This window comes from Cervus canadensis, chromosome 12, assembly GCF_019320065.1.
Source record: "Cervus canadensis isolate Bull #8, Minnesota chromosome 12, ASM1932006v1, whole genome shotgun sequence".
Lineage (NCBI taxonomy): Eukaryota > Metazoa > Chordata > Mammalia > Artiodactyla > Cervidae > Cervus > Cervus canadensis.
The window spans coordinates 10,905,392-10,930,146 of NC_057397.1; the positions used below are offsets into that span (position 1 = coordinate 10,905,392).

Genomic DNA, 24,755 nt, shown 5'->3' on the forward strand with positions numbered 1-24,755 from the left:
GACAGAGGAGGGGAAGAGGTGTAAAAGGCATTTCCCGAGGTGCAAATGGTGTACAATGCTAAGTAGATGCCAAATTTCAGTGGAAAAATTACCAACAGATTGCTCATTCCTCGGCCCTGGCAGATGGCTATTTTCTTCAATCTACTTAGCCCAAAGAATCCATTTAATTTCTCACCATTGATTGCGGATCAAATTGGTTAAAAAAAAAACACCACACCAACTAGGCCCTTAGGAAGCGCCTGACGATTGGCTCCTATAATTGGAGCCAACTGAAGCCGGCTCACAAAGTCCCAAATTCACCAACCTGGGCAGAAGTCTAGCCCCCCGGCCCCCTCTGGGATTGAGTTCTGCGATCTTGTACAGTTATCTGTCCTCTGGTCCTTCCCCAAACCACAACAGAGTGCCCACTGGCAGGGAGGGGCGTTGGACGCGGGAGTGATTGTCAAATGAAAACTGCATCTCCTCGCTCACTGCTGACAACTGTTTACTAACGCCCTCCTCCTGCCGCTGGAGATTCGGAAACAGACAATGCCCCTACTCTTCCATCAACAGTAGTAAGGGAAACAGACAAGCAATATACATGTAATATAAAGTGAAGTATATACAGAGTAGGCAAGCGATGCAGGAGCTATGGTTTGAGGAATGAGCAGAGAAAACCTCCTTGACAAAGTGACATCTAGAGCAGAAGAGAGAATGAAGGGACTTTCCTGGTGGACCAAGACATCCCCGCTCCAGTGCAGGGGACCTGGGTTTCATACCTGGTCAGGGAACTATATCCCACATGGCACAAACAAAAGTGTTTCTGAGACGCAGCTAAAAAGATGCTGCAGTGGCAACAAAGACCAAAGGTCCCGTGTGCCACAACTAAGATCCGATGCAGCCAAATAAACAAAAGAAGAAACGGGAATGAGGGGCTGCCTCTGCAGGTATCCTGGTGGCTACGGGATCTTGGCCTTCAGTTGCCTCCCATGAACATGAAAGAAGAGGGCGCTAGCCCCATGAGGCTGGTAAATGATAACAGATGAGAAGGTGCTCTGTGCCCAGGAGAGCCATTGTACAAGTTCAAGGTCTTTTGGCTGCCTGTGCTGGCTGTCCTGAACCTGCACTGTGTCTCTGGGGAAGCGCTTATTAATGTCAGGAACGCAAGCACTGCAGCTAACGAGAGGAAGGCCTTGGTAAGGCAGCATACAGGAATAAAGACCCTGCTCTGGCAAAGCATTGAGACATCAGTTTTGAGAGGCATCCTAAAAAACAAACAAACAAATAGGTACACACTTTCTCCTCCTTCTACTTTAAAAGTCTGCACTGGGACACACCAAGGTTGAGGTTTTGGGGAGACTGCCAGATGGCATTTAAGACCCACACCTGGAGGTCACTTGTTCACATGCTGTTACTGACAGAATATGAGACACCAGAAAAAACCCTACCTCTTTTCCCATATACTAACTGGGTCATCCTGCATCTACAATGTTCTGTGACTTGGGAACAACTATGGCCACTACTAGCTTGTGCTCATTAAGCTCCAAGAGCCTCAAGTAACCCCATGTTTATCCCCATGCAGCAGTTGAGAATCTAACACCCAGCACTCAGCCTTCCAACCACTCCAAGAAGGCCACCCCCTAGGCTGGAAATCAATTGAGACTCTGATTTTGCATTATTTCCACTTTTCTCTCTTTCAAGTTGTCATCGAATACCTGTCATCCCTGCTGGGCTGGTAGCTCCTTCTGTCACATGTGCATGACTTAGAGCAAACACTTGATAAATATGAGCTGTTATTAAAAAGCCTGTAGTCAGTGAATAATTGCCTCAATTCCAGGAGGCCTGGATTCTAGAGCTTTCTCTCCTGATAACTGATGCTGTTAGCTTGGGCCTTAGTGCCCTCACTTCGATAAAATAAAGGGATGCATATGTCAGAATGACCACAGAGATCCTTCCCAGCTGGAGCTGAGTCTGTGTCCGCCCTCAGCTCTACAGAGGCAAGGAATAAAGATTATTACAACAAGCTAAGCTAACTGTGATGGTAAACAGTGGGGATTGCTTTCTTGATGGAATTCACCAGAGTCCAAACTGCTGCCACCAACTGTTGTTTCAGTTTCATTTGAAGATTATGTTATGTATCTGCTCCTCCTCCCCATCTCCCCTAGCCAAGAAAGGAATATATGAACAATGAGATAATGTGCCCAGGTAAGTATATACCTCCTTAGACTGGTATGCAATTAGAATTTCAAAGATTCACACCTCCACCCACCATTTCTAGGATTCATGAGCCATAATCCTTTTAAAATTTGAAACCATGCCCCAGCGCAAACCATCTGCACCTCTCATTTTCTCAGACACCCTGAAAACCATTCCTGGCTATCTTCTGTGGATAGAGTCTGATGCAGGCAAAACTTAAACACTAGATTTCTTTGTTCAGAGCTGCTCAGAAATATTTGTTGTTATTTAGTTGCTAAGTCATGTACAACTCTTTTGCAACCCCATGGACTGTAGCCCACCAGGCTCCTCTGTCCATGGGATTTGTCAGGCAAGAATACTGGAGTGGGTTGCCAATTCTTTCTCCAGGGGATCTTCCCAACCCAGGGATTGAACCCACGTCTCCTGCATTGGCAGGCGGATTCTTTACCACTGAGCCACCAGGGAAGCCCGTTCAGAAATACACATCATCTTTTTTGGAGCCAGGAAAAACACACACACATACTCATGCACACCCAGTTTTGTCTAAAGTGTGCATCATCTTTTTCGTTATCATCATCACCCCCATCCAATGCTGTTCTGCACCCTTGCAGTCCTCAAGCCAGTTTGTTACTCTGAGCACTGCTGATGAGATAAGAATGGTCCTTACAGAATGCTTTTCTTCCCCTTGAAAAGCAGGGATAAGAATAGTGGTGGCTTACTCTCCTGGTCAGCAAGGGCACTAGTGACCCCACAGGCACCAGGGAATTGGCTGAGTTAGATTCCCAGTTGTAGCTTCACTCATCTATCTGCCTAACAACCAAGGTGGTGCATTTGCAAGATAGCTGACAATGTACCAGGGGTGGGAGAGAGCGGAGGAAGTGTGGGGTCCTTTCTGGGCACAAAAAACCAGGAACTTACCTGATGGTGCAGTTATTAAGACACAGAGCTTCCACTGCTGGGGACACAGGTTCAATCCCTGGTCGGGGAACTAAGATCCCACATGCTGTGCACAGCCAAAAGAACAGAAGGGGGAAAAAAGAAACCAAGAAGAGCTATCAGTGATCTTATTCACATGCCTAGAAAGTGGCCCAGGCTGACAAGATGGAATTATAGCATTCATCAAAGGCTCCCAGTGCCTTCATGGGGCAAGGCAATGGGATAGTGTGGGAAGAGAATATGCTTTGTGTTACTTGGATCTGGGTTTGAGTCTGCACTTTGTCACTTCTAATAATGCACTGTTGTCTCATCTATGAAATCAGTATAGTAATAAAATGACTATGTTCCAGGTTGTTAAGTGAAATAAATTGAGAAGCTGTGGATAAAGCAGTTGATGCATAGCAAATAATCAACCAATGTCAATTCCCTTTGAACTCCCTTTTCATGTGAAGTATGACCATGAATACATCTCTTTTCATGCCAGGACTCAGATCTTTCCCTAAATTAGTCACCTGACGGAGGAAAGAAGAGAGGGAAGGGGAAACTGCAAAGTAATTCCCAAAGTCTGGGATCTCAGACTTGGGGATCGTCTTTAGAAACTTTGCTTATTCTTGTAAGTACCCTTTGGTGATTTATTTAATGGTCAGAGACCAGGCCACATAAACTTCTGGGATACAGACATTTTAAAATTCAATTAATATTTGTTGAAATACTTTCTTGCTTTGCTCCTCTGTATGTGTAAGCCAGCAGTTTGTTAACTATGACACTGGGCAAGGTACTTCAACAATAAAACTTGGCTTTATTGTTTATAAATATGTAAAATAATAAAACTTGCTTTTAAAAACTTTTTTAAGATAGTAAGTGAGATTATGTATGTAGGGAGTGTATTACGGTGCCTGGCAATAAATGAGAACTTGGGATGAGTGAAGTGCTTCATACATACATAGTGAAATAAAGTATTTAATTTTCTCCTGGCAGCTTTGCACAGCACAAATGCCTGAGTAAAATGGCTCTTCTTCACATTAGTTCACCTGTGTCTGTGCTGGGAGATATTAGGGCCCGTCCTTTCCGTTAATTGTCGGGCCCTCAAATGTAGCACAGCATCATGTGCAAATATTTACTCAGGAATGTGGTACATCTCGATTTAGCTATTTGTCCAAAATGTCTACCAAACCCACCATCTCTTCTCTACCCCTAGAGACACTGCCCTAATCCAGGGCCCCATCTGTGACTGGTCTCGGGTCTTCTAACAGCTCTCGCTGACTCTGGACTTGCTACTCCAACTCCTTCTCTACCCAGTTCTGGAGGATTCCACTGTAATCTCTTTTGTGTAATTTCCATAGTTAAAAGCCTTTCTTTGATTCCACATGACTTAGGGATTTTAAAGCCCATAGGTATATTTGCCTTTTCCTTGATAATCCTTGGGCTTTCCCACCAGTAGGCTTTTGGGCATGTTATTCCATTGGCCTGGAATTCCCTGACTGATCTTGCAGCCTGGTGAAATCCTTGTGAAATTTTTGTTTCGTGGTGTCCCTGACTGCTTGCTACTGCCAATGGCACTTGAAATGAAATCTCCACCCTAGCTCTAACAGCTGTTCTGGCCCCCTGCTTAGACCTTAAGTACAAAATCTAGGTTTCCTTTATCCTTGTTTCATGTACCAGGTTATATTGCCTTAATCTTCCTTGTTCTCTAACAGTCTCCTTAGTCAGACTTCCAGTTGCTTGAGAGCAACAGTGATGGTTTAATCACCTTACCATCTGTAAGACCTCAGAAAAAACCTGGTCCAGAGTGAGGGGTCAATAACGCATGTTGCTGAGTGTGTTTGCTGTGGGCCGTGGGGTCAGGGAAGAGAGACTCCAGTTTTCAAAAGCAGAAGAAATCTGTTCTCCACACTGATGGGACACGCATGACTCGCTCCCACCTATTTTCTTTCTTTCCTCCTGTGGGAGGCCAAGGCTCCCAAGACCAGGCTGCCTGTACTGAAAACTGCTCTGCTCTTTTATGCACTGCCTTAACGAGAGCTTATCCCCGCCTCTTTAACATGAAGTGGTGAAGTTATTTTAATCTTGTTAATCGTCGTTTATTTTGGGTAGTCAGCTGAACACTGATACATGTGTCTTAAACCAGTGGTTCTCATTTTTTCTCTCCCAGTGCTTTGTCCCAGAGTATACTTGAGGATTTGTCAGACCAGAGTGTGGAGGAATGAAAAAGGGTTCAGAAGTCTTTAGAGGTCAGCAACAGAGCCCTGTCTCTCCCTCTTAGCCAAATGAACTCACTCTGTAGAAGGAGTGAGATACTCAGAACTGTATTAGAGAAAGCCTAACCCTCACTGTACACAGGAATATGATTTTATTTTAAAGACCATTTTAGACATCATCAGAGTGCATGTATTAGGAATTGCAAAGATAAGTGCTTTGGAAAATATGTTATCTGAGGGAGGTGATGTTAAATGTTCTTTAGCAAAGACAAGACTTGTGGCAACATGGTTTCTATCTTCTAATATCTGACTTAGGAAATTGGTAGCGAATGTGTCCTATGTGTTTTCAGGAGATGAAATCTGGTCCTATGAATGAGTGAAAAGAGGAGGAAGATTCTGGCTGTGACCAAGAGGTGCAGTGTATGTCTCTCATGCTAGGCCACAGTGGGTGCATGTGCTACATATAGACTGTAGCCTTCCAGGCTCCTCTGTCCATGGGATTCTCCATGTAGGAACACTAGAGTGGGTTGCCATGCCCTCCTCTAGGGTATCTTCCTGACCGAAGGATCAAATCCATGTCTCCTATATCTCGTGCCTTGGCAGGTGGGTGCTTTACTACCAGCGCCACCTAGGAAGCCCAGGCTACAGTGGGTAGGAGATATACTTTTGTATCACTGCATCTCTGTCCACTGAAAGTTAATATTCACAGAGAAGGGCACCAAGACCCAGACAGTTGCTCTGCTCCCTGGGCAGCAGGGACTGGTGCTCAGGCCTGAGGTCTTTCCCCTGCACCTGTCTGCTGTGGGGCTGAGCTCTTCACTAACACCTTGGGTCATTTCTGTGTCCCAGTGACCCTCCCATGACTGTCTGCACAGGGTCCACGGCTGCTCCAAGTGACCTTTAAGGCCCCTTCCAAACACCAGAGCCTACTTCTAATTCAAACCAAGGAGAAAATGAACTCGTCTTAGTTGAAGAGCTTCACTATGTTTTTACAGTCTCTTCCCTGCCCTGAACCAATCGACTCACCTGTTCTTCCTAGAGTTGGCCAAAGAACCGTCTGGAAAGCACATTTCTCAGTTTGTATCCCATACTGCTCCAAAATCTTGAGGATTTCCATCTGCCTAGGGGATTAACAAAATAATATGGAATAAATTAAAAAAACAAAACAAAACAGGTACATTTCTCTTTTCTAAGCCTGTTTGCTTTTATCTTCAGTCATATTAGGCCTCTTTGCAGAATCCGCCCTCCTGGGAAAGCGTTTTTCTTACATGCCAATGCTCTCTGCTTTCTGTAACCTGGCTCTTCTCTCTTGCTGAAATGTGTTCCTCCCGGAAAGCTCTCCTTGAATGCTTTTCCTCCTCGAAGGATGTCTAACTGCAGCGCATGTTCCTAACGGCCAGCGTCTCCCAACCGCCAGGATCCTGAACGGTGTCGAAGTTCGGCGCATGCGCCAAACCTCAAGCGACGTCTGAGGCGGTGCCTAACGTCAGCGCACGCGCCCAACCACCAGTGATCCCGAAGGGTGTCTGACGTCAGCGCACGCGCCAAACCTCAAGCGATGTCTGAGGCGGTGCCTAACGTCAGCGCACGCGCCCAACCACCAGTGTGTCCCAACCGCCAGTGATCCTGAAGGGTGTCTAACGTCAGCGCTACAATAGCTAACACTAGCAATAGGTGCAGTAAGGTCTCAGAACCCGTATTCCAGATACCACCTTGAATAATATAGTAAAAAATATCCAGTAAAATTTTTTATGAAATGTGTAGACCCTCTATTAGTAATAGTCTGTGTGCATATGTGCTAAGTCACTTCAGTCATGTCCAACTCTTTGTAACCCTATAGACTATACAGCCCACCAGGTTCCTCTGTCCTTGGGATTCTCCAGGCAAGAATACTGGAGTAGCTTGCCATGCCCTGCTCCAGGGGACCTTCCCAGCCCAGGAATTGAACCAGCATCTCTTGTGTCTCCTGCCTTGGCAGGTGGGTTCTTTACTGCTAGCGCCCCCTAGCAAGCCCTAATAGTCTGCAGGGTACCATACCAGGAAAGCACACACTGTGTGCCTTAAACGGCAGAAATTTATATTTTTCACAGTTCTAGAGGGTTGAAGTCCAGAATCAGGATTTTGTCAGGGTTGGTTTGGATCAGACTTCTCTCACTGGCTTATACACAGCCGCCTTCTATTGTTGTTGTGGTTTAGTTGCTAAGTCATGTCCAACTCTTCTGCAACCCCATGGACGGGACTGTAGCCCACCAGGCTCCTCTGTCACGTCCTCACATAACCTCTTCTCTGTGTACACACAAAGACAGACAGTTCTGGTGTCTCTTCCTCTCCTTATAAGGACACTTCCTGTTGGATTAAGGCCCCACCCTTTGGCCTCATTTAACCACGAACCTCCTTACAGACCCTATCTGCAAATACAGTCACATTAGTGGTTAGGGCTTCAGTATATACATTTTGAGTGGAAACAGTTTGGTCTATACATTCCATCTTTTGCACCCCCCGCCCAAATTCATGTCCTTTTCATGTGCTATTAAAATATACTCACCTCATCTCGACATCCCTCGAAGTCTTAAGCCATTCCACCATTGATTCCAAGTCCAAAGTCTCATTAAAATGTCACCTGATCAGGTATGGGTGAGAAGTGATACATAAAATTAACCCTCACAGGACCCATAAAGAAAAATATAACACATGTTGAAACACAAATAACAGAAAAGTTGAACAAGTAAGGGTACTTTCAGTGCTGTAAAGGAGTCCAGTCCCTTAAATGAACTGGAACATGTACCTCCAATTCAGATTGCTGTAGAAGTCTTTCTTTCAGAACTTAAGATAATTTTGACATTCATATGGGAGAATGAGTGAGGACAAGAGATTTTGAGAAAAACAAAGTATTAGAAGTATAGAAAGCCTTCCCTTATCTGATGTCAAAGTGTCCTGCAAAGCTGTTGTAAGTAAAATAGTGCAGCATCAATGCAGAATAGACACAGGTCATGGAGTATAATTAAGAATACAGAAACAGACCCATGTTAAATGAGTAAAGTTCAAAAGCCTTAATCATGGAAGAAGAGTTTTAAAAAATGAACAGTATTAAACTAGAGAAAACTTTTTATAGACACTAAAGAAGACCTAAATAAACGAAAAGGCATCATATATTGATAGATCACAAACTTAGTATTATTCATATGATAGCAAATTGATCTACAGATTCAACACAATCCCAGCATCTTTGCAGACATTGATGAGCTGATCCTAACATTCTTACAGAAATATAGAGACCGAGGATAGTCAAAACAATTTAGAAAAAGAACAAAGTTGGAGGACTCAGACTTCTCAATTTCAAAATACACTACGAAGCCGTCAAAACCAGGACAGTGTGGTACTGACATGGGCTTCCCTGGTGGCTCAGCAGGAGAGAGCCCAGCTGCCAATGCAGGAGATGTGGGTTTGATCCCTGGGTTGGGAAGATTCTTGGAGAAGAAAATGGCAACCCACTTCAGTATTCTCCAACCTGGGAAACTACTGCATGGACAGAGGAGCCTGGTGGGCTACAGTCCATGGGGCTGCAAAGAGTTGGACATGACTTGGCGATTAAACAACCACAACCGAGTAGTTATCTTATCAAATGTCCCTAAGTCTGGGTTTGTCGGATTAGATGGGATAAAATATGTTTGGCAAGATCACTACTGAAGTGATGCTGTGACCTTTGTCCTTCTCTGTGCATCATTTCAGAAGCTGCATGCGTGCAGTTTGTGCTGCTAATGATATCGATTTTGATTACTTGGTTAAGGTGCTGAATGATAGAATTATCCACTGTAAAAGTGTTTTCACATTTGCAATGAATAAATATCTTGTGGGGAGACACTTTGAGACTATTCAAATGTCCTGTTTCTCATCTCACTTTTGCCCATTAACTTGAGCATCCTTCAATGATTACTTCTCTGCAACAATGTTCACTGTGGTGTTTACTAATGGTCATTTTTAATTTTCATCATTCCTTATACAATTATTAATTGAATTCTACTATAAGGAAGAGCAAGCCTTTCATCTCCACTTAGTATTCATTTGTTTTTTCTATTAGTATGGATTCATGGATATTTATTTTAGTCTATGGGTTATAATCCATTACTATACTTTTATTTATTTGTTGCTCAAACTGTCCCAGATGTAGTCAGTGGGAGCTTATTCAATTTAGTCCATGTGTCTTTTTCAACACGTTCACATCATTTGTTGAACATTTCCTTCTTATTTTTTGGTTCCATAAATATTTCAGGCTCATCTTATACATATAATTTTTAATGGTTCTGTCCTCCAATTTCCTATATCTTTAAGGATCTCTATTTCCTTTTATCAAATAATGATACTTATAAACCAAAAGATGAGCACTAGGTATAGTTATTACTACTGAGATGTTACTACTTCTAGGATTTCTTAGGAAAGATAGCTATGAAATGATATATTTACTTACTAATGCAAAATATGCATATATACTCATTTCTGTATCTATTTATGCACACACACACATATTAAAACCATAAGTTCAGACTAATAGTTCTAATCCCAGTCCCACATCACTGGATTTATTGTCATTTTCTTCCTTTCCTTATTTATAGCTCCTTTCTCTGACCGGGAGAAGCTTGGCCCTCATTTTTGACCACATATTCACTTACTATAATTCAAGTAAATTCAATAAACTAGTTTCCGAATTTCTAACTCACACCCTTGCATCAAAAACAAATTTACTAATTTAAAAAAAAAAGATAATCAATGATGTGTGTTAAAGATGGTAAGGCAGACTTTGTTCAGGACCATCATGGTAGGTGGAGGATAACATACTCTACAGAAAACAGTTTAGACGGCTCTTATTCACTTAAAAATCAGATCATCAAAGTCATTCCATACCAGTTCAGGGAAATTGTCTCCCCGACCCCCCACCTCTCTTTTTTAATGGCTACCTAGCATCCAGCGTATGGATGGACTATAGTTTATTCAATAACTCTTCAATGTATGGACATTTAGGTTGTTTCCAGTATTTTGCATATGCAAGCAATGCTGAAGAAATGTTCACATTGATTTTCATATTTTTGAAGGTGTAGCTGCTGGATAAATTACTAGAAGTGAAACTGCTGAGTCAAAAGGTTGGTGTGTATGAAATTTGGTTAACTATCTCCAAATTCCCTTCCAGATGGAGCACACCAATTTTCATTCCCACCAGCAATGTATGAAAGAAACTATTTCCTTTGGGGATTTATTTAATGGTCAGAGACCAGGCCACATAAACTTCTGGGATACAGACATTTTAAAATTCAGTTTAATATTTATTGAAATACTTTCTTGCTTTGCTCCTCTGTATGTGTAAGCCAGCAGTTTGTTAACTATGACACTGGGCAAGGTACTTCAACAATAAAACTTGGCTTTATTGTTTATAAATATGTAAAATAATAAAACTTGCTTTTAAAAACATTTTTAAGATAGTGAATGAGATTATGTATGTAGGGAGTGTATTACAGTGCCTGGCAATAAATGAGAATTTGGGATGAGTGAAGTGCTTCATAAATACATAGTGAAATAAAGTATTTAATTTTCTCCTGGCATCTTTGCACAGCACAAATAAAAAAAAAGAAATTGTCCACTTTCCCTCATAATTTGAATTAAAAGGTATTCTCTGAAGCAAGAATTCCATTTTTTTTTTTTTTGATGGACTGTGGTTTCTTCTTTTTTTTTGGCTGTACCGTGCAGCAAATTCGGATCTTAATTCCCCCACCAGGGATCAAATTTTTGCCCCCTGCACTTGAAGTACTCTTCCTAACTACTGGACCGTCAGGGACGTCCCTGTGGTTTCTCCATAATGTTAACAGTCACCGTGAGGAGTGAAAGATACCAGACAGAAAGGCTTAATATCCAATCATCAAAGAGTAAGAAAATCTTAGACCAGGAAGGGACCATCCACACTGGCCTTGGACTGATTTTGAGCTTCCAAAGCAGTGAGAAATAAATTTCTGTTGTTTATGAAGCACCTAGTTGGTGGTCCTTTGTTAAAGCAGCCCAAACTAAGACATGCATTAAAATGGAAGTCTCAAGCTTGACCATCTAACCTTAGTAAGAATGTATTCTACAACATCTGTTTATGCCAAGCTGTAATCGAGTCTCTGCTTAAATACTTTATTCTGCATGAGTACATCCAAAGAGGAAGTCATTCTGTTTTCAAATGACACCTTTCTAGACTTGAGTCAATTTTTAAAAACTTTTTAGAAACTTCAGCCAATAATCAAATGACACACTTAATCTGACCTGAAGCCCATCCTCAACCACCACACAAAACCTGCATGAAGCTGAAACTTGCTAATTTCTCCTCCTTGGTCCCAGTTCTCACCGGCCTCCTGGAACCAAACTAACCAAACAATCCCTGTGCTGCTTGACAGTGTGGCTTTTAAGAACATCTTTAAAATATGGTATCAGAGTCAGATTACAATGATAGAAAGAATCAAAGGACCACAAGCAAAAAAAAAAAAAAAAACACCCAAAACAAAAATCCCACAAATGTTCTATTCAAAAAAAGCAACTGGCAGACACTTGGTGACATTTTGCAAGTCTTGACCTTTTTTTTGTGCTTCGGTAACACAAACATCAGAGCACTTACTATTTGCATCCTCCCTATGACAGTTATGACATTTCTTGTGTTACACTTTAAGTATCTCAAGCTGATATGCTATTTTTTACATGTTTATTTCATATTCCTTGAACTAGAATGTGAGTTCTCTGAAGGCAGGGTCTCTCCAAGGTATAACTCCTCTTCTACTCCCTTTTCTATAGACTATGTTGCTGTTTCTGTGATTACTGATTAGCAACTAGAAGTTTTTTCAAAGCTATTTCTGTTAGGATATTTCCTAAGGAATGGATTGTAACTCTACTTCTTTAAGATTAGTTATACAGACATAAAAAACTCTACACTTACTCAAACATGATGGAGAAAGAAAGGTCTAATGGATTTTTCACTAATAGGAGTTCTTTATCTGAGGTTCAGAGAAAGAATTCGGTGATCTGTGAACCTGAATGGGAAACTTCTTACTAACCTTTATGTGAAATTTAGCAGTTCCTTCAATTAGGATTATAGGCAACAAGCCACAGTAGGATTAGAAATATCTATTGAACATGTTATTGGTAAAAATCACAGGTATTTTCATATTACAATTACTACAAATTCATCATTATTTATTTTTTATCATTATTTGAAATTACAGTACTTTAACTAAATTGTCACTAAAGCTTATTCTCTAATGTGAGAAGCATCAAAAATTTGTATTTTTAGTATTTGTTAACTGTATTTCAATAATAACGGGTTTCTTTTTTAATTCTATGCATTTTACTTCATAAAACCATGGATCATTATTAGAATTCATGAAACAACAACAAAATAAAAGGGGGGTAACTCCTGCCCTATAATAGAGAGTGTGGGTGAGGTGATTACAATTCCAAAGAATGACCATAACTGTCATAATCATACCCATTATAATAAAATGACAGGTGCGTTTTAAAATATAAATACCTGCTTATGATTAGAAAAAACAGAAAGGGACTTTAAGCTGATCATTTTCACTTAGACAAGACAAAGTATATCTATAGAAAAATTAATTTCCAAATACCTATTAACTTGCTATAATTGAAACAATCCCAGGATTGTAAATGGTTGGGTACTCGGGACCCTTTACCAGCGACTATTTACTGTTGCTGTTGCGTTCTTTACTTTCACCATCTTATAAAAGGACCAGAATCCATTGTAGGTAGAATTCTTGTATTAAGAAAGTATGTAAAAGTGTCTTTCCTTCTAGCTAGCTTCAAAATATACACATACATTTTATTTCTAACCACTAGAACTATGGCTTGGACTTTTCCTGCTCAACTATACTGGTGATAGCGAAAATGACTTAGAAAGGAATTCAAGGAAAAACACATACCTCTCCTATTGAAAGGAAGCTGTAAAAAACAAGTTCCAATTAATCTACATTACTTCCCATTCTAAGCCAGAAACTAAACAATATAGGGTATTTCCTAGAGACATTTTTAGCAGTTCAATAATATGCACAGAACATTTTTCTTAAATTATGTTTAGCAGATATCACTTTTCATTTAAACCATAACTTTTCACATGTATTTGAATAATCATTTCCCCCAAAGACATATTTACCTTCAGCCAGTGCTGGTGATTCTGTTCGTGTCCCTCTTATCTGTTTAAAGAAAGGAAAAAGGAAGACAGTCTATAACATTATTTTTAAAACAAGGTTTAATTTTATTAAAACTAACTTTAACCACAAAGTTCATCAATGCTATCATATATCACATGTATAAGCCATATCCTTCCCCTCTTGGGTTAACTCAACAACTCTTTATGGAGGACTTACTAAGGCGTTATCTTAAGCCCTGAGAAATATCAGTAAGTGATATACCCTAGTTGTCACCATCAAGATATTCAAAGACAAACAGGTGTACCAAGTACTCAGTTCTCATCAGAGCTTACGAAGCAGGAGGTAACAAGAGAAAAAAAATAAATTCTTTACTCAGATGATAAGAGAAAAAACTAGCAATTCCTCCTTATTCATGTAAAATTAGCAAAAGAGGCATGTTTCTATATTCTTATCACAATTTAAGTTCAGTATCAATGTATTAGAAAATCAGTTTTACTACAAGTACTAAGATCCTTATATTCCATGACAATTATGCCAGAGGCACATTTGGCTAAACTCACTGAACCACAAAGTCCTCTCAAGGACTGGTTTTACTATTTCAAAGCCTTATTAAATAATTTTAGGTGAAATAAAGTTTTCAGAATGAATTTAACTTTGCAACTAAGAACAACTATAGCCATATGACTAGCTGAATTCACAAATAGAATGAGGGGAAACATTTGACGAATGTAACTAACCACTTTTATGAGAAGATTTCTTTCCCTATTTATCTGGTACAACCCAAGAGTCCGAGATTAACAAATTTAACAAAACTTCCTATGTATAAAAAATTGGTAGCATCTTGAGGGAATTGGGCACAGTTCTCCCAGCGGTACATGATCTGACACACTCTTCCCAAGGTAGAAATGTGGTGCTCTCTCTGATAGAGTAAAAAAAAAGAAAGAAAGAAAGAAAATTATACACATATAGGAACCAAAAGATGAACAGCAGATTGGCAACCTTAGGGTCCACTGAATTAAAATTTCTGATTCTAGGGGAGAAGGGAAGGCACTTCTGTCAGGAGATGCCAAGAAGAATTCTGAAGCAATAACCAACAGGAGAATAATGGGAGAGGGTCCTGTAAACTGACCCCTCACCATGAGGACTCATGGCAGCTCCTACACAACAGACAATGTACAGAGAACCCAGGGGATGGGACTGAGGCTGCCATGCCCACTGACAACTGTAAATGGACAACTATCGCAACACAGCCCAGAAAGCATAAAGTAATCACAGGCGCTGATCCCTTGGGGAGGAAAGTCTGGGTCACTCCACCAGGAAAATGCCTCAGCCTGTTGAAGGGTGCTGGCTGAAAGTGAGGACAATCTAAACTTAGTAGTTGACTGAACTAAAGAACATCATTCCACTAAGCCTTCTGTCGTAAGTCTAATGTAGAAACTGTGGTCAGCCACCATCTTGAAAGCTTAATAGTAGGTGGAACTAAATGGCAAGCACTTAATGGTGGGCTGCACAGGACACCCTCCCGCCCCGCCTCTCGTTTTTACTCCAGCTGAGGCGCCTCCCCTTAGCGGCTTGCTGCACTGGTGGGGCTCACTTCCTGCTCAGAGGCTTTGCAATAAGAGATGCCTACAGGAACTCTTAGGCCATCCTGAGTCATAATGAACCTGGAAGTATGAAGGTGTTAATACCAAGAGCCTGGGCAATCACTGGCCATTGGTGAGATGAAGTCTGGTAGACAAACACCCTCCTCCTCCCACCAATAGGCGTATTCTTCATATCTTCTCAGGGGGTTTCTTCAAGATCAAGCCCAAATGCTCACAGAAGTGACCAGGTCAATAATACTCCCTTAGATTGACTTTCCTTTTCTGTTTCACTTGCCCCAGTTCTCCAACTTGTGTTTCTCATTAACACTTCCCCCAAGAAATCACCTGTCTGAAGAGTCCCTGTCTTGGGCTCTGCTTTAGGAGGTAAAAACATGTCTAGACACTTGTCCTTCAGGACACCACACCTCCTTTCCTTTCTGTCCCACCCCACTGGATGCTCCCTCTTCATCTCCTGTGCTGAACACTTTTTTGAAATCCCTGAATACTGACATGTCCCAGGACTCAGTTGCAAGTCCTCTGCTCTCCTTGTGACTTCATCCTGTCTCATAACTCTCTGAGTCTAAATTTAGCAAAATCTAAAACTTGCTCAAATTTATTTATCCAGTCCAGACACTTCTCCATCTCTGCACTTTCATAGCATTCCCTACTCAGTATCTCCACTAGGATGTTTTAACAGATAGCTCAAACTTAACATGTTCAAAACTGAACTCATCTCACTCCCCATGCCTGACCTACCCCGCAGTCTCCCCCATCATTTGATGACACTTCTATCCTTACAGTTGCTCAGTTAAAAACCTTGGATTTCTCTGCAATTACTCTTTCTCACGTATCCCTTTTCAACTACAACTCTCACTACCTAAAATCTTCATGCTCTCTATTCTACCTCCTATCTACTCACTGTCGAAGGCTGAGCTGCATTAACATTATTAGATCTACTATTACTTTTGTATTCAAGAGCCTCCAGAACAGGTGGTGCAAAGTGAGATGCTGAGATCATGTCGGAAGTGCTAACTGGGGCTTCGTCTATAGACTGCCACAGCTACTAACATGTCAGGCTAAAAAGGCAGGTGATCCACTGCTAGGTACTCATATAAAACCATTTTGAGATGTTATGAAGTAATTGAGTAAGTTTTGGAAACATTCAGTAGGCCAAAATAAAGAGTCTGAGGGCTGTATTTGGTTGATGAACCATCAGTTTGCAACTTCTGCTTCAGAACTTTGTACTGTTTCTAATTGCTGCTATACTATTAATCCTTAATCTGTTGTTATACTTTCCTCGATCAGATAAGAGATGAACGGGAGCTACTTATGTTCAAAGCCTAACCACTCTGGTTTTTCTCACAAGCTCCTCGTGGATCAACGCTACTACAAATGGAATGAATAAACACAGTTTTGCTTTTCCTGCCAAATGAAAACTTCCTTCCCTAAGACCTACTGCAGCCACCCAGAAATAAAACAAGTGGCTTGGCTGGCCACTTGCATAAACCGCAGAAGAAAAACCAGTGCCACTTACATAACACCATGGGGGAAAAGCTCTGTTGATTCTGTTTAATTCTTAGTAAATCATGAAATAATAAAACACCTGTAATTGTTTTCACCCTTTGAAATCAAACGTCAAGTCATAAGTAGTGAATATTAGATGATATGTAAATTAGACAATCCAGGATCTTTTATCTATAAACCAATTTCTTTGCCTCCAACAAAATATAAAATAGAAGAGTTATGACTTCAGAGCACTGTCAGCCACATTTACAGCTTTGCAGTATTTCAAATGATGGTACATAAATCTAACTGCATTAATAAATGGTGTTGAAATAACCCCATGGAAAAGTCCAACCTTTTCCACCTAGGTTGCAGTTCTCCTCCACTTGGGTATATGATAAAACATAACTGGATTCAATTTTTTTAAGTTCCCCTTAATATACAAAGAGCAATTTAAAAAGCTATCTTAGAAAAGAGCACTTGAAATAAAGGGCCTACTGATTATACTCACAGATCAGACAATATTCCGAAAAGTGCATTACGACATAATTCCAACAAATATCTGATAAGTTTTAAATCTGAGAACTTGACAAGGTATTCTGTGTCTATTTGAGAAAAAGGAAACATGCAAGTCTATAAAAATTTTCTGAGAGACAGAATAACAGGTGAGATGGATCCATCCTACTCATCAGAAATTAAAATTTTTTGGCCCTGGGTTAGATATACAGTGAGGGGAAGAAATCAGAAATTAGAATAGGTCCAACTGTATATACATGTTTAAAAAAGAAAAAACCCAACACCAAGTATTTATCACAAAGTCTGTTTATGTATATACCACTAAAAGAGATACCCTAGGAGATACTATGATGAAAAAGATTGTGCACTCTAAAAATGTCTAGTCTGAGTATAGCAATTAAAATATTTAAGGTGAAAATGAGCATCATAAGAAACAGCTACACAGAGTGCTGCAGCAATCACGGAATTCCAGCTAGGAGTAGAGCCTGGAAATCAGGTGTCAGGAAAGATTTTATGACGCTATGGAGCTCTGGTAGCTGAAGCAGATTTTGGAAAATGAATACAATCTGGGCAAGAAGGAAAAGAAGGTATAAGGTATAAAAAGAACATTCCATGGGAGGAATGTATAATCATCACAGGGCAGTGAAGAAAGAAAACTTAATAAACTGTGATGAAGTAGTTCCACACTGAACTAAGATACAACCTTCCCAGCCTACACAGACTAGACAGAGACGAGTTTAAGCTCTTCCAGAACCAGACACTGCTGCGCGCACTGGGGTGGCGTGGGGCCTCAGCACCCGAGTCCAGGCACGCCTCCGGCGCTGCTGCGCTTATACACCAGGGGGCGCTGCTCCAGTGCGGCGGGAAGACCCCGATCCCCAAACCCACCCACGACCCCAAAGGTGGCATTCCTGTGCTGCGCCTGACATACAGATGTGGCCCTCTCTGCAGAGGACAATCTGAGGGGACCGCTGCTCCAGTGTGGCGGGAAGACCCCGATCCCCAAACCCACCCATGGCCCCAAAGGTGGCATTCCTGTGCTGCGCCTGACCTACAGATGTGGCCCCTCTCTGCAGAGGACAATCTGAGGGGACCGCTGCTCCAGTGGCGAGAAGACCCCGATCCCCAAACCCACCCACGACCCCAAAGGTGGCATTCCTGTGCTGTGCCTGACATACAGATGTGGCCCTCTCTGCAGAGGACAATCTGACGGTACCGCTGCTCCAGTGTGGCGGGAAGACCCCGATCCCCAAACCCACCCATGACCCAAAGGTGGCATTCCTGTGCTGTGCCTGACATACAGATGTGGCCCTCTCTGCAGAGGACAATCTGACGGTACCGCTGCTCTAGTGTGGTGGGAAGACCCCGATCCCCAAACCCACCCATGGCCCCAAAGGGCATTCCTGTGCTGCGCCTGACACACAGATGTGGCCCCTCTCTGCAGAGGACAATCTGAAGAATTACCCTGGCTATACCCAACACAAATCTTTGTTGATATAAATTAAAATGTTTTATGATATGTAGAGGTCTTGATACCTAATGCCAAACTGCTTTACAAAGATACATCTCAATCTATAATGCCATCAGAACCATGCCTCCTGCACATGAACTTCACGGTTTGAAAAGTAAAAGGTGTGCACTACGGTGTGTTTCTGCACATGCACATACAATATGGTGCCTTCTTTCACAGTGTTTTTAGTGAGCTACTAAATAACGTCGGCTCTTTTTACTCTGCATTTGTAAAACTAGTCCTTTCTCGTTTCTCTATCAAGGCCTTACTTATTTTTAAGAGGATCACTGTCACTTTTGAACTCCTAGTTCAGACACTGTATATAATAAATGCATATGATAAAGTTAAACACTGTCTTCAAAAACGATCTACTAGGCTGCCATTTCATACGCACTTACTGTGTTTGAGACACACTGTGCATGATTTATTTCACTGAAGACTAACAATCTAATCAGATTAAAATTATTTGCCTCTTTTCCTTGATGAGGCTTTAAAGGGTGAAGTAGCTTGCCCAGAGTCACAAGAGAAGGAGACGGGAAGGGAGGCAGGGAATGAGTTGGAAAATTATTTTTCAGGAAACTGTTCAAGCAGTAACAGTTATAATACTCCTCTGTGTAATTGTGACTTTCTGTAAAGTAAATATTGGGTTGGCCAAAAAGTTCATTCGAGTTTTCCTGTAATACCGTATGGAAAAACATGAACAAACTTTCTGGGGAACCCAATATTACCTTCCCATTAACATCCTCTGTAAAATTACGACGATTCCTTAAAGAATAAACTACAGTAGCATAACTGGAAAGCCTGAGGCAGTAGCTTCATAAAGATGATCACTAGGCTTTGGGAATGTTGTCCAGAACCTTCTCACTGATCTCCTGGCTGCTGTCATCACCAAGCCCTGATTACTGGACTTTCTACAATGGGATTTCTCTAAGACCTAAACTCAGCTATGTTTTGAAACACACAGCAATAAACATACTATAAGATGCATTTGTGGATAACAGGTACTGTGATCATGCCAACCTAAAGATTCTACAGGCTTAAGTACATTCTGTAAAACAAATACATAACCTATTTTGCAGTTGCAAAAACTCAAATTCTTTAAAACAAATGTTTGTTTCAAAGAAAAGATAGGAATTTTTACTGTGGCTCATTTACTCTACTTCATATATTCAAAATTCATCATAAAATTTACACACATGATTAAACTTTAAAGAAATTATAAATAAGAAGAGTGAAAATAACAGGCAAAATAAAAAATTACAACTCTATATATAAAGAAAATACCATTTTCCCCATGGACAATTTTGGAAAAGATCAAATAAATATCTATTCATTTCATTACACAGCCTCCTAAGAATATACAGGCTCCAAAATAATCAGTCATTGTATTAGCACTGAAATGACCATCCTTTCCAGCTTCTTCCCTGCTTCATCACCTCCCACTACCACCCCTCCTTCCACTCCTAGCCCTACTCTGAACTAAAAAGTTAAAAAAAAAAAATTTGGCTCATCTCAGAAAAGCAAAGTTGGGTCAGAAAACCTAGAACTGTTTTTCACCACATTAACAGATGTAAGCAAAAAGGACTGACATATGATCAGGTCAAAGATACACAAAGAGCTTTTCATGAAGCTATACTTGTGATTAAAAAAAAAAAACCTTAGCAAAGTAAGAATAGAAGAATAAAAGATATCTACCCTTACCAAAGCCTATAATAAATAGTCCTTAATGAAGAACTCTTAAAACATTCCCTTTAGAATCAAAATGAGACAAACAAGTCCACGATCAATACTTCTACTCAACACTGTATGCAGGTCCTAGCCAACTTTATAAGAAAAAGAGATTAAAGGTTAAAAAATTTTTAAGGAAAAAACAATTCATGAGTTTGGCAAGGTAACAATATTTTAATCAACATGAAAATCTCAACTGCATTTCTATTTTCCAGTAAAAAGAACAAAAGAGAATTTTCCCCACAGACACAGTTCACAATAACAAAAAGCAATCAGTAACTAGGAATAAACCTAACAAAAGCTTTGTAATTTCTGCATGAAAAACAATCACAAAACTTTAAGAAAGCCATAAAAAAATGTAAAGACATGTTCACAAATAAGAAGACAATACTGTAAGAAATGTCAATCCTTTCTAAAATCCACGTTAATATTCAATGCATTTCCAACCCAAATCCCCAAAGTATTCTTTTATAAAACTTAATACGTTCATGCTAAACTTTACATAAAAAAGCAAAAATCGAAAAACAGTCAAAATGCTCAAGGACTCAAAACAAGACAACCTGCTCAATCAGACATCAAGATATAGAATGAAACAACAGTAATTAAGACAGAATGGAATTAACACAAAGACAAACTGGCAAATGAAAGCATAGTCAAAAAGCAGAATGCACAGTCCAGGAAAACATACGGACCTTTATGAAGAGGAAGCAAATCCTGAGGGACTGCACTGCAGATCACTGGGGAGAGATTGCGGCATAAATGGAACTAGGGTAATTAACTGTTCATAAAGAAAGTAAAATCCCTATCCTATACCACAGATAAATCAATCCTCATGGGATTAAAGACTTTAATTTGAAAGGAAAAACCTCAAATTTTAAAAGAAAATACAAAAGTGGTTCTTTATAATCCCAAGGTAGGGAAGTGAAGTGAAAAGGCTCAGTCGTGTCCGACTCTGCGATCCCGTGGACTCTAGCCTACCAGGCTCCTCCGTTCAAGGAATTCTCCAGGCAAGAAGACTGGAGTGGGCTGCTGTTTCCTTCTCCAGGGGATCTTCCCGACCCAGGGACGGAGCCCGGGTCTCCCGCACGGCCCTTCCTGACCCAGGGAACGGGCCCGGGTCTACCACACGGCCCTTCCCCACCCAGGGACCGAGCCCGGGTCTCCAGCACGGCCCTTCCCGACCCAGGGACCGAGCCTGGGTCTCCTGCAGGGCCCTTCCCGACCCAGAGACCGAGCCCGGGTCTCCTGCACCGCCTTCCCGACCCAGGGACCGAGCCCGGGTCTCCCGCACGGCCCTTCCCGACCCAGGGACCGAGCCCGGGTCTCCCGCACGGCCCTTCCCGACCCAGGGACCGAGCCCGGGTCTCCCGCACGGCCCTTCCCGACCCAGGGACCGAGCCCGGGTCTCCTGCAGGGCCCTTCCCGACCCAGGGACTGAGCCCGGGTCTCCCGCACGGCAGGCAGACGCTTTACCGCCTGAGCCAGCAGGGAAGCCCCGAGGGAGGGAAGGAGAGCTCAATGTAGATAAAATATTGGAAGTATTAACCACAAATGAAAAGCCTGATAAATTTTATTCTATTAGCATCAAAAAAATTCTGCTTATTGACACTTTAAAGAAACTGAATATACAAACCACTAAGCTACAGAAAGCTATTGATGACATATATAACAGAGAAAGGATCAGTATCTAATATATAAAGAACTGCTAAACTCAGTAAGAGCAAGACAAATCAATGAAACAATGGACCACAGTCATAAAGTGGCATTTCAATAAAAAGAAACACAAAAGTTAAATCCTCAGTCTTGATGTTTATAAGCTAAAACCACATGAAATATCATTTTACACCCATGTGATTAGTAAAAATAAAGAGCTTTGACAAGAGTGTTGACAAAAATGTTTATCAACAGGTACTCTCAGATACCCAGAATGTGGGATTATCAATTGATAACCACTTTAGGTGATAATTAAGTGGTTATCAATCACTTTAGGAAACATTTGGCATTATCTTGTTAAAGTGAACAGTCCTACTCTCAGGTATATACCTAGAGAAACTCTTGTAGAGAGAAGCACTATTTGTTACAAAGGAAAAAAAATAACAAAACACTGCAAACAACCTACATGTTCAATGATAGGAAAATGAATACACTGTAGCTTTTTCACACAATGAAAATTTACAGAGCAGTACAAAGGAGCTGTAGTCATCGAGAAGGATATGGATGAAATTTCAGAAACGATGAACTCGTCAGAAGTCTTAAGAAGACTACATAATGATTTTCACACAGCTCAAAAACGGCATAATTAAAATACGTATTATTTAGAGACACAGACAATTGCGATTTTTTTTTTAAGCTATAAAAGTGATAAACACATAATTCAGGAAAAATATTTTCCTTTAGGGGGCAGCAGGGAGACTGTATAGGGAAGGAACAAAGCAGCTTCCTAGACCTTAATCAGAGGTGACTTCATGAACTTTCACTTTACGCTTATTAACAACTTATAACTTATTTATCTTTCATATATGAAGTGTTGAAGCACATTATAAGATGGTTCAGGTAAAATGATTGTGTGGATTCTTGGTCTGCATGTCGCGCTTATGCTGATAGGAAACAAGCATGTTTTCTCCTATCAGTGTTAAAACAACATCTACACGCAGAGCACAAAGGTGAATGGTACAATTTACTACTCTTTCAGGAACCTGCTCCACTTTGAAAATAGCAGAAGTTTTTGAGATAAGCCTTGCCTCCTTCTAAGGTGTTTACAGTAAAAACCCCTCTTTTCTCCATTAGAATAATCAGAATCAGAAGTTGTTCAATTCAGAAAAATTCTTCAGATAGATATAATATACATGCACATTCATCAGCTAATCCTGTTATGAAGACCAAGACACATTCTTTGAATACAGGTCATTTCTAGAGTACTGAACATGATTTCCTGCACAGCCTACTGAGATTTTTCAAGCTCTCTGTGGTGAAGGACAGCTGTTTCATTTTTAAATTTTCCACCCATCATGGTGGAAAGGGAAAAAATCCAGAATACTAACATGCTAGAGTTAAAAAAGAAGAAGAAGAAGAAGAAGAAGACTTAAAAAAAAAGAAAAAAAAAGTTTTAAAAAGACTTACAAAATACAAATCCCAATTCTCCGCAGATTGCCAACAGTTTATGAACTAGAGTTGGTTTACAAAGCATAACATATAAAGCAGGAACTCTGGAGCCAGACTGTCAGGCTTAGCTCCAGACAAGTTAATCTCTCTCTGACTGCCTGTTTACCTCTAGAGGGGATAACAAACAGTAATACCTACTTCAATGGGTTATTGTGAGGAGTAAATGAATATATGCTTAGCACTGAGAACAGCCCCTGATATACAAGTAGCATGCAAGTGTAAGCTGATGCTGTTGTTATTATTGTATAAACCATACCCACAAATACGTGTTTTCTGAAACATCTGGCTGCCTCTTTAAAATGTAATGAGAAATGAAGACAGTGAAAACAGAATGTTTTATATGTTTAGTGTCATAACTTTGTACCCATTTTTACATCATTAGTGCCCGACGACAACCCCTCTCACAGCCCGTCAGTGATCAGTCACTGAACGTCTGCTGTCCAGGTCACACACAGTCACTGTGAATGTCTGCTGTCCAGGTCACACACAGACAGTCACTGTGAACGTCTGCTATCCAGGTCACACACAGACAGTCACTGTGAACGTCTGCTGTCCAGGTCACACACAGACAGTCACTGTGAACGTCTGCCGTCCAGGTCACACACAGTCACTGTGAACGTCTGCCGTCCAGGTCACACACAGACAGTCACTGTGAACGTCTGCCGTCCAGGTCACACACAGTCACTGTGAACGTCTGCCGTCCAGGTCACACACAGTCACTGTGAACGTCTGCTGTCCAGGTCACACACAGACAGTCACTGTGAACGTCTGCCGTCCAGGTCACACACAGACAGTCACTGAACGTCTGCTGTCCAGGTCACACACAGACAGTCACTGAACGTCTGCTGTCCAGGTCACACACAGACAGTCACTGAATGTCTGCTGTCCAGGTCACACATAGACCGTAAAGCACAGAGGTGTGTTTCCTCCTTGTCTCCCAGCGACAGACCCGTGGGACATTTCACAAAAACGGACAGCCAAACAACAGGACTTGCCAACAAAGATAAAATTACAGTAAAGAAACAGAAGTGGTAATGTCGGAAGTCAAACTGTAATAGAACATAAGTGGGGTTATAGAAAAAAATAGCTGACTCCAAGAATGCTGACACTTGTCGCCATGAAGGAGACTAAATATGTAGTCAGAGGAACTCTGTGGAGACAAACCTATCAACGTGAGTGAGGAAAGTGGTCGTGAAGAAAAGGACAAAGATGTCCCACAGGAAGTGATGCCAGCAAAAAAAAATTCTCATTGAAAGAACTCACG

At 41.1% G+C, this 24,755-nt stretch overlaps 2 protein-coding genes across 9 annotated transcripts in view; one reads left to right on the top strand and one right to left on the bottom strand.

The window, feature by feature from the left end:
* LOC122450875 overlaps nt 1-21,326 on the bottom strand; it is a 60,936-nt gene extending 39,610 nt beyond the window's left edge. For 2 of the 8 annotated variants that reach the window (XR_006272249.1, XR_006272250.1), the window contains exons 1-4: nt 13,492-13,534; nt 7,855-7,929; nt 6,336-6,430; nt 3,094-3,178 (exon numbers count right to left, since the gene is read on the bottom strand). Coding sequence is in view for 3 of the 8 variants with exons in the window: in XM_043483224.1 (XP_043339159.1) it covers nt 3,094-3,178; nt 6,336-6,430; nt 7,855-7,895 (221 nt within the window). In the remaining 5 variants the exon portion in view is untranslated. Of the gene's footprint in view, nt 1-3,093; nt 3,179-6,335; nt 6,431-7,854; nt 8,770-13,261; nt 13,281-13,491; nt 13,535-21,021 lie in introns of those variants that run through there. The other 6 variants (XR_006272251.1, XR_006272252.1, XM_043483224.1 and 3 more) reach the window with 5 other exon arrangements.
* Nucleotides 1-24,755, top strand: part of LOC122450878 (RAB11-binding protein RELCH-like) — a 125,273-nt gene that overhangs the window by 86,632 nt on the left and 13,886 nt on the right. The window lies entirely within an intron of this gene.